The sequence below is a fragment of the Mustela nivalis genome, assembly GCF_964662115.1.
Source record: "Mustela nivalis genome assembly, contig: HAP1_SCAFFOLD_2126, whole genome shotgun sequence".
In the NCBI taxonomy this organism is placed as follows: domain Eukaryota; kingdom Metazoa; phylum Chordata; class Mammalia; order Carnivora; family Mustelidae; genus Mustela; species Mustela nivalis.
The window spans coordinates 41,794-52,696 of NW_028134538.1; the positions used below are offsets into that span (position 1 = coordinate 41,794).

Below are 10,903 nucleotides of genomic sequence, written 5' to 3' on the forward strand. Positions count from 1 at the left end.
CCTAGGCAGCGCAGAAGAAGGGTAGGCCCAGGGTTCGGGGCTTTGCGCCCCCTGCTGGCCCAGCGGCCTACTGCTGGCAGGTGCCCATTGCTGGAAGGGTGGGGTCCATGGTTGGGGGAGCCCGGCCCAGCTTCGCAGTTCTCTACCCCTGGCTCAGGCTCAGGCTCTGCTCCCTGCTGCCCTGCTCCCACTGTCCTCCCCAGGGGCCAACACCCAGCCGGCGCGATGAAGGAAGGATACGGCGCGTGCCCAGAAGCCAGGGATGCCCTGGATGATGGCCCTCCTTCGAGCCAGGTGACCACTCCGCTTCTGATTCATCCTGCGCTTGAGCCGCAGGTAGGCCCTGGTGGCTTGGACATCCACAGAGCGGAGCGCTTCCTGAACCACCTGCAGCGCGGCAAGTGCGGCCCCGGCTGTGTCGGGCCGCGGCACCGGCTCTGCCTGCGACAGCTCCTTCGGCTTCTCGACCCACTCTGCTTGCGCCACCTCCTCGTCTTGCACCGCCAGCACCTCCTCGTCTTGCGCCGCCAGCACCTCCTCGTCTTCCACCGCCACCACCTCCTCGTCTTCCACCGCCACCACCTCCACCTCCGCCACGATATCCTGCACCACAAGCACCAACACCTGCCCCGCGCCGGCCTCCTCTGGGCCACTCGGGGCCACAGCTTCCCGCACAGCCGCGGCCACCAGCCCGGCAGCCTCCAGGGCCAGAAGCACCCCCGCGTGCCCGCAGGACCCGGTCTCCCTGAGGGCCCCCGCCTCCTCACCGCCCCCGTCTGGGACCAAGGTGGTCCCGGATTCTGGGGCAGCCCCGCCTTCCCCGGACGTCGACTCCCTCTCCATGTGGCCGTGCCCCTCAACCCAGGCAGCTGCGGAGGGCAGGCGACGGAAGCGAGACCGGCAGCTTTCGCTCTCGCGCCGGGCTTCGGCGGTGGGCAGCAGCAGCCTCTCAGAATGCGCGGGCCCGGGGCACGCATGCGCACAGGGACCCGGGGAGGTTGGGGCCGGCGCCAAGCGGCGCGGGGCGGGGCGTGCCTGGGGGAGACCCGCATGCGTCCTGGGAGCAGCAGAGACTCCGAGCCCCGAGAGGATGCGGGGTTCTCCCGGGTCTCGCCCGGGATAGGCCGTGGGCGTGGCCACCACCCTCCTAGGCCCCTGCAGGCCCCAGAGCTAGCCAGGAAGGGCGCCCGGGACGCCCCCCCGCCGTGGCCTCCGCGCCTCCCAACCCCTAACGTTTTCTGCACAGACACCTCACAGGCCTTCCCGCAGGTGCCCTCGTGTCACAGTCCCGCTCGTCCCTTTCACATCCGTCCCTCTGGGACCCCTCGCCTGACGCTAGCTTTTGAAATCTAGCGGCTGAATCCCGTGTCTCCCCGCCGCCCGAAAGCCTCCCACGCTCCTTCTTAGCGGAACCCAGGGAAAGCCCTGGGGGTACCGTCTGGTGCTCCAACGGAGCCGCGTCACTGTCGCCGAGCTTATGCCCTGAAACAGCCCAGCGGTGGAGGGAGCCAGGAGCCTACCACCAAGCTGCTGTGTGCAGGGGCCACCCCCCTCCGCACCCCAGCACCACCCCGCTCCACCCAGCTTTCCTTCAGAGAAGGAATCTGCACACAATGTCCTTGCCCTGAAATTACGTAGCCATGAGCCACAGTCCCTGGCCACCAGGGTGCACACAGAGCTTCTAAGCCGGCCCCAGCCAGCTCCCCCACTCGCACTGGGAGGCATGCTAAGGGGCCAGACCTCAAGTCCGGGGACTAAATGCATCTTTCTGGGAGCCCGCCGCTGCTAAAACCGGCTCCCGCTGGACTTTCCTCTGCCCGACCTCTTTCCCTTTCCCGTCTCTGTCTCTTTTCCTCTTTGCATTCTCTTCTGTCGCCGCCAGACCTTCATGCAAGGGCTCTCGGGGTCTTCCTTCCAACTTTGCTCTGAGTGCTCCCTTTGTCTGGGTCCGTCGCGCTGAGTGGGTACCAGCCGGGGAGGGGATGGCACACCAACCAGGTGCGCATTGACAGCACATGTGTCCTTTCTCAGCAGGTCCTTGGGGTCCGAACCACACCTCATGCAGGTGCACTCCAGGGGGGGATCATGGGCCACATAGGACGCCGGTCATCGAGGTGTGAGGAAGTCCCCGGGGGGCATGGCAAGGCTGCCAGCCTTACGGTTGCCTCATGGGAGGGCCTCCCATACGAAGGATGGGTGGGTGTGTCCTGGGGGTTTTTGAGCCGAAAGAAGCAGGAGGAGCTTCCTTGAGATGAAGGGCAGGCTGCTTGGTGGGCCCAAGTGTCTCCGTTGCCCACGTTAGCTGTCAGTGCAGAGAGGGACGCCTGCAGTGAGAAAAAGGCATGGCCGCCTGTGGCGAGCAGGCAAATTATCTGAGACTGTCCCTGAAAAGGTCCCGGCGTTGGCGTGACTGGTGCCATCCAAACTGACCAAGAGGAGGGTCCTGAGGGTCCCGAGGCAGAAGTGCCCTCGAAACAGCACAGCCTTGCAGATGGGCGAGGCTGCGGTGGTGACAGAGAGAGGGGGAAGTCAGGGAGACTGGGAGGAGAGGCACCATAGCCCAGGGGGAAAAGAAGAGCTGGGGAGCGAGGGGGGCGATGGGAAGGACGGACAGAGTTCAGGACGGACACGAGTGTGCAGGTGTGGGGAGGGAGACACGGCGACGGAGCGAGGAAGGCCGGAGGCACAGAGGGAGGCTTTGGTCGTACAGAGGGTGCAAGGCGTACTGGCCCGAAAGACATACCGCCTATGCAGAAGGGACCCCCCCAACACACACCCGATTGCGGAAGCCAAAGGTCCGCTGAGCAGAGCTCCATCCAGTGGTGTCAAAGAGGTCAGCAATCGTGTTCCCTGAAAACACCGGTCAGACAGCCAAACAGGAAGTCACGGCGGCGGAGGAGAGGGTGGAAACAGACAGGGGCTTACACAGGAACCGGGTCTAGCAATGGTGGGCGCCAGGCGGCCCTGGTCAGTAAGGAGTCTTCACAGCCATCTAGGACGATGTAGACGACGGCACAACGGGCAGCCTTTACAAAGCTGCCCCTGCCTACGCTCCGTGCGAGAGACTGACCTTTTCGTCCCGTAGCCACAGAGCATTTGAAAGTGGGACGAGTGAGAGAGATGAGGGACCTGATGACCTAGGCGTGGCCCCGGAGATCCCTCCCCCTCGCTGGCCGGCAGTAAGAGCGGGGCTGTTCCTCTGTTCCCAAGGATGCGTCACCACATGGCTTACGGCGCTGGCAGCCAAGGACTCCTCGAAGACTACTGAGACAGCCCCGGCCTCATCTCACTCCACGTTGAAGAACACGGGGCCCAGAAATTCATACAAACTCAAGTCGGGCCAACGGCCCCGCATCTGTGGCAAAGCAGAGACTCACAGGGCCAAAGGCCATTATGCAGGCCCAGCTGCGCTGATATGGGCCCAGGCATGGATGCGACATCCGAGACGTGACGGCACAGGCCTGGCCTCCACTCCACAGCATTGTTTCTGTGCCGGAGAGGATGACCGTGTCAGCAAGAGACAGGCCCCTTGCCAGACCGGTAGCGAACACAGGCACTGGGTCCAATGGAAAATGAAACTACAGGCCCAGCCATGCTGTGTGCAGTGGATGTGCCTGAGGACATCCGCAGGGAGCCCTCTGGAGGACTGGCATGGCCATCCCCCAAACCCAGACACTGGCCATGTTTGGCGCTGGCTCATCCTTCCCTAGCCTTGACCTCTGTCTTTACCCCAGGGAAGACATGAGGCCTGATAGCTGGCCTGTTGTTCATCTCCTCCCGCTGCCCAGCACCACCATCCGCACGGGAAGGACCTCCCCCCGCTGGGATGCTGTCCCAGAGCTTATGTGTCCTAGACCTCTGGGCAAGCATGAGGGCCCATGCCTTCCTCAGAATGGGGATTCCAAGGCAGCATCGTAAGCAACAACCTTATACCAGGAGCTCAGGCACACCACCTGCTCCTTTCCGGGAAGGAGCTCATTCGTGAGCCTCCACACAGGAACCTACAGGAACACGGGTGACATCGGTCTTCTACATTTCAGTGGTTTTCCGCGGGGGCCTCCGTCGACCTTGTCTTTCACCCCGGCACCAGGCTCCGTGGGAAGTTTTCACGGCTTCTGGTCAAGGGCGATGCTTCCTCATATGCATCTCAGCAGCGTGAACCTCCCTGGGTGGGACAGATACGCAGACACAGACACACGGACACACGGGCACTCAGGCACTCAGAAGGGGGCTCTGCATTCCCACACCTGGTCCCTGAAACAAAAGAAAGGAGATGCCACATGTACACACAGACACACACACACATGCACACATACGCGCACACACACACACACACACACACACAGAGTGAAAATAGAAACACACCCCATTGGGCTCCATTCAAACACACAGACACACACAGACACACGTGCTCACGCAAACGCACCGAACACACTAAATACACACATGAATCTCTGGAACTCAGGCATGTACACCAGACATGCATGCAGGCACACAGGTGCTCGTAAGCACACACACACACACACACACACACACACACACATCATAGAGCTGTCACAGAACGTCTCTGGCAGAGTCATAGACATTTGGTCCCAACTTAAGATGATGTTCCCAGGTGTGACCTGGGACACTCGTAGTCACACACACACACAAGAGAAACATCCAAAGCATCTGGCAAACAGGCATACACAACTGACCCCAGCACATCGGAGCACGCACAGTCACACAAACTTACCCTTGAGGAAAGGGAAGAATGTAAGCAAACCCTTGTTCTGCATCCTCAAAGAACGCACGTGTACACAAGCCAGCACACACACACACACACACACACACCCACACACGCAGACAGGTGAGCGGTTTGCGAACCCACTGTGCACACTTCATACACACTCCTGCATATGGATCTGAGGCCTGCTCACCATCCCTTGCATGGAGACACATAGGCGCTTGCAAAAACACTCGGGACACACCCAGTTGCCACAAGGTCTCTAGCACAGGCATACGCATTTGGCCTCACCATAAAGACCATACACGTGTGTGCCCAAAAATACTAACATGCGTACCCCACCACCTCTATGGCCTCGAGCCCACAGGCATAATATCGTGACACATCGGAGCATGCACACACGCTCATAGCCCTAAGGCTACAGAAGCATGTAAACAAAACCCATCATCTGTGTCATAAAGAACACACACGTAGCCACTCTCTCAATCTCTCATACACACACACACACACTGACACACTTATACAATCACAACGAGCTCTACGCACATACACAAAACACACACACGGAGCATGCATCCCTGCCCTCCCCCACATACAGCTATGCTTGCAAGCACACGCACACACGACGACACATCCAAGGTCTCCGGCATCGGCGTACACAGTTGACCCTGCTCAAAAAAGAAGTCTGCCCCTGGTCCCCTGCAATCCATAAACATCCACAGAATTGGACACACGGGCATTCTCACCTGTCTAAAACACATACTCCAACGCACACTCCCTGAGGATGCAGACACATGCGAGGAAAACACACGACCTCCCTGACATAGAAATGCACACTCAACCGCTCAAGCACACCCACACGTGCACACACACGCACAAAAGCCCATGCAAACCCACATGCATTCCCAGCACACATCCTATCTCTCTCACGGACTCATGCTTGCACCCTCAGCCCAAACACTGGACACAGAACTGCACATGGAAACATACACCCACAACACACACCATAGCTCTCCAGCCCTTGTACAAAGGAGGCCCCAGAGAGACACAGACACACACACATGCACTACAGGTTGAATACTGAAGAGGAGGCACACAATGCAGACACATGGTCGAGGGCATAGGGCCATTCCCCATTGCCCCTTCACACATACACAGACACACACACACGTCCGTGTGCAGGCGCAGACCTGCCCTCAGCGGATCCCTCACACATAAACACTCAGGATGTCCCCCATCCCATGGAGCACACCTGCGTTTCATCACACATCCGTGGAACTGTCCCCTGCGCTGCAGGAGGATCTGTTGCCACAGGGAGGGACCGTGAGCGACCGCCTCATCTTTGGTCCTCCCACGACCCTCGGTTTTGCGCTGGAACTGACCAAGAGCACGCATGCCATTGCAACTCAGCAATGCAGGGCACAGTTCCAGGTTGAAGGGCAACAGAAAAAGCTCTCCAAGCCATGTGAATAGGGTGGTACGAGGAGCCCAGGGGACCCCAGGGCCCCGCTCGCGAGAACCTTACCCCTCCTGTGTGCCCTGCTCTACAGAACAAAACTTCCCAAGAGAGCCCCGCCTCTCCCCATCCTCTGCCAGATCCTGCTTGGAAGGGTGGGGTTCTCTCCGCAGGTCAAGAACGGCTGCGCCCTGCCCCCTTGCTCTCCATCACCCTCACCCATGCAATCCAACAGGATGGGGGCTGGAGGGTCCCACCAGGCTTATTGCCTCCTTGCCATTTCCTGTGCACCCAATATAAAACCACTCGTGGACACAAGGTGCTTTGTAACTTGTTTATGGCCCTTCTCCCTGACCCAGCAGCTAGGGGCAGGATCCTCTCTAGCACTGCCCCTGCTGATCCTAGTCCCTTTGGCTGTCCCGTGCATGCTGAGCACCACGGAGACGAGCCCATCCATGTCTCTCAACGGTGGAGGCCTCATCAGATTCTTCTTGGTGGTGCAACGTGGATGCTCTGTGATGTCCACTTCCACACAGCTGCCATGCCTTGACACACACACACACACACACACAGAAACATGAAAATACACACAAAAGTCTTAGCTCTTTGTGAAAATGTATGATGGCAGGGATACTGAACGTGATGTTGTGAGCATGCCTTGTCCTCGTGGGATCCCGGTTCCTCCACAGCCAGGGCCCCGTGACCCTGCTTGGGATGGCCTGGGACCATTCCCAAGGACATGTGAACGGCGGTGGGAGGACACGCGGTGCTCAGGCATGTGGACGGCCGTCAGGGAGGCGTGGTCCAAGAGTGGGCTGGGACAAGGAGCCCGATTCCCAAAGACAGGCAGGCCATCGGCAACTGAATGAGTGGCAGGAGGACCCAGAGAGGGGCCGACAGCCATGGGAGACACTTCAGGAAAATGGGCTGGGGGAGCCTTGCTTGTCCGGATTGGCCAGGGGTTTTCCGAAGGACAGCATGGCAGGCATGAACCTGCCGGACTAGACCCATCCTCGGCCCTGTGTGTGCGCTCTGAGTTCCCCCAGGCTCACTTCCCACCCTGCCACCTGCTCCATGGGTCCAAGCTCCTCTGAGCCTCAGTTTCCCTGCCACTAAATTGACTGTCCCCTGGCACCCCACCCCACAGGGCTCTGGACCCAGCCCTCCTGGCTCCTCACCGACAGGTCGTCCTCTCAGCTCATTCCCATAGGCCGCCTTCCTGCCTCGGGTAGTACTGCAAAGGATTGGGCCACAGGTCCTCGATGATGATCTGGTAGGGGACAAAAGGTCAGCTGAGCACAGGGCCCCCGACCCCGTTCCCCAGCAGCCGGGACTCCAGCATCTGCGCTGCTGACGAAGGCTGCAGGGGCCTCACCCCGGCGATCCTGTTGGACCCTGGGCAGCTGGGGTCACACAACCAGTTGAAGAAGTTCAGGCCGCTGGGGTCTCGCCTGCGGCTGGCAGCACCACGTTCATAATCCCAGAACCACTGGACTGGAGTGCAACGAGTCTCCCTATATCCTGCGGGACGAGGAAACTTAAGGGAGGCTCTCCGAGGCCTAGGACCCACGCCAGCTCTCGCTCTCAACCGACGACCTCTCCCCCTTCCTGTGCCAAATCCCTGCACTGCCCCGAGGACCCCGCACTCCTCCCTTTCCACCCCCGGGCCCTCATGCCGGGAAGCCCTCCACCAGCTCCTCTGAACCTCCAGCCCACACCTACCGCCGATGCTAAGGTGATACTCCTTAACGATCACGTCGTTCTGGAAGTAGGGGTTGCTCCCAAAGTAAAACATCAACCTGCAGCGGTACTTGGGACGACCCAGTTCCTCCACCTGCCGCAGGAAAGCAAGAGGAGGGGGACGGGGAGGGGTCGTTGACCCTAGGTGTTCTGCGTGACTGACTGACCGCAACTCTCAGCAACTCAACTGCACCCACTCCAGCACAAACCCCACTCCCAAGGCACCACCGTTGACCTCAGGCTCCAGGGCTAACCTCTAAATTGGTCATGTAGCTGAGCATGTCTGTGTCCTGGTCACATATCACAGCTGATAACTGGGGGTGATTCAGGATCTGCCTTGGGTCAAGGAGCCTCGACGTCAAGGGCGACAAGAAGAGAACCAGGAACGCCCCGGCCCTTCCCGACTGAGAGCCAGGGACGGAATGCGGCCTGTGCAGAAAAAGCAGGCACTGCCCCCTCTCTACCTCCCCAGCGCTTGCCCTTTCGTCACCCATGCTCTGCCGTGGGGCATCGCAGGGCTTTGAGGATCAACAGGGCTGAGGCTCCCGGGGCCCAAGAGGGCAAGGCCAAGAGCCCACCCGCTCTCCCTGCCTACGTCCTCTGTGGCCTGTGCCCGTGCTCGGCTGGGCCAGGAGGCCAGGAGGCAGTCAGTCACCACTCTGGATGTCTGGATGGGCTCGGTCCCCCTCACGGCCCCGTTTGCCTGTGTGCTCACCTGAGGCCCTGGGCCCTTGAGGGACCTTCTGTGCCCACAAGGGGGCTGCTCCGCTCGCTTGCAGCATGGCTGCACACCCAGGGTCCCGAGCAAGGGCCTGGCAGAGTCAGCCACACAGGGAGGAAAGGGGTAGGGCGGGAGGAAGGAGACAGAGAGACAGACACACCCAAACCCTGACGACAGACGTAGAAGGAGGGCTGGGAGGGTTGAGAGAGAGAGAGAGAGAGAGAGCGAGCGCGAGTGGGTGGGGGTCATGGAGAGGGAGAACCAGGGAGGGAGGAAACGTGTCTGTGAGCACCTGGGCCAGCGGCCTCGGCCTGCTTCAGAAGGGTCTGTGGAGACACAGTTTATAGCACTGTTTATAGCACAGTTTATAGCGCTGAAATCAGGCAGCCTGCTGACTGACTCTCAATGCATGCAAGTGCCGCACAGAACCCTAGGTTTCCCGGGAACTCGGCAACCATACACCGTCTGAAGGACACGGAATGAGGCAGGCAGCCTCTCCATCTGCCCCATTTACCCCCCAAATCCTTTCCTTCCAACATGTGCTCTGAGCCAAGTGGGCTGGGCTTCACTAGGAGTCAAGAGTGTTGACCCGGGTTCCGGGACCGCAGAGGCGTGTGGGGGTGCTGAGCCCCAAAGCACTGGTCCGGAGCTTCCACTCACAGAGGACTCCACAGGTCTCAGGCTCTGCCTTTCCCGCCAACGCGCACTGCCCGCACCCACCTCCTCCCGGACCACCCACTGCTGGACCCCAGCCCCCTAGGCAGCGCAGAAGAAGGGTAGGCCCAGGGTTCGGGGCTTTGCGCCCCCTGCTGGCCCAGCGGCCTACTGCTGGCAGGTGCCCATTGCTGGAAGGGTGGGGTCCATGGTTGGGGGAGCCCGGCCCAGCTTCGCAGTTCTCTACCCCTGGCTCAGGCTCAGGCTCTGCTCCCTGCTGCCCTGCTCCCACTGTCCTCCCCAGGGGCCAACACCCAGCCGGCGCGATGAAGGAAGGATACGGCGCGTGCCCAGAAGCCAGGGATGCCCTGGATGATGGCCCTCCTTCGAGCCAGGTGACCACTCCGCTTCTGATTCATCCTGCGCTTGAGCCGCAGGTAGGCCCTGGTGGCTTGGACATCCACAGAGCGGAGCGCTTCCTGAACCACCTGCAGCGCGGCAAGTGCGGCCCCGGCTGTGTCGGGCCGCGGCACCGGCTCTGCCTGCGACAGCTCCTTCGGCTTCTCGACCCACTCTGCTTGCGCCACCTCCTCGTCTTGCACCGCCAGCACCTCCTCGTCTTGCGCCGCCAGCACCTCCTCGTCTTGCGCCGCCAGCACCTCCTCGTCTTCCACCGCCACCACCTCCACCTCCGCCACGATATACTGCACCACAAGCACCAACACCTGCCCCGCGCCGGCCTCCTCTGGGCCACTCGGGGCCACAGCTTCCCGCACAGCCGCGGCCACCAGCCCGGCAGCCTCCAGGGCCAGAAGCACCCCCGCGTGCCCGCAGGACCCGGTCTCCCTGAGGGCCCCCGCCTCCTCACCGCCCCCGTCTGGGACCAAGGTGGTCCCGGATTCTGGGGCAGCCCCGCCTTCCCCGGACGTCGACTCCCTCTCCATGTGGCCGTGCCCCTCAACCCAGGCAGCTGCGGAGGGCAGGCGACGGAAGCGAGACCGGCAGCTTTCGCTCTCGCGCCGGGCTTCGGCGGTGGGCAGCAGCAGCCTCTCAGAATGCGCGGGCCCGGGGCACGCATGCGCACAGGGACCCGGGGAGGTTGGGGCCGGCGCCAAGCGGCGCGGGGCGGGGCGTGCCTGGGGGAGACCCGCATGCGTCCTGGGAGCAGCAGAGACTCCGAGCCCCGAGAGGATGCGGGGTTCTCCCGGGTCTCGCCCGGGATAGGCCGTGGGCGTGGCCACCACCCTCCTAGGCCCCTGCAGGCCCCAGAGCTAGCCAGGAAGGGCGCCCGGGACGCCCCCCCGCCGTGGCCTCCGCGCCTCCCAACCCCTAACGTTTTCTGCACAGACACCTCACAGGCCTTCCCGCAGGTGCCCTCGTGTCACAGTCCCGCTCGTCCCTTTCACATCCGTCCCTCTGGGACCCCTCGCCTGACGCTAGCTTTTGAAATCTAGCGGCTGAATCCCGTGTCTCCCCGCCGCCCGAAAGCCTCCCACGCTCCTTCTTAGCGGAACCCAGGGAAAGCCCTGGGGGTACCGTCTGGTGCTCCAACGGAGCCGCGTCACTGTCGCCGAGCTTATGCCCTGAAACAGCCCAGCGGTGGAGG

General features: G+C 61.5%; 1 protein-coding gene across 1 annotated transcript; it reads right to left on the bottom strand.

The window, feature by feature from the left end:
• Positions 1 to 240: 240 nt before the first annotated feature.
• Positions 241 to 10,063, bottom strand: LOC309858279 (testis-specific Y-encoded protein 2-like; the record flags this gene model as incomplete). Its single annotated transcript, XM_082750956.1, has 2 exons — positions 241 to 582; positions 9,957 to 10,063. Coding segments are annotated over 2 exons (449 nt in total), but the record flags the coding sequence as incomplete, so codon positions are not given.
• Between the last annotated feature and the right edge of the window lie 840 nt (positions 10,064 to 10,903).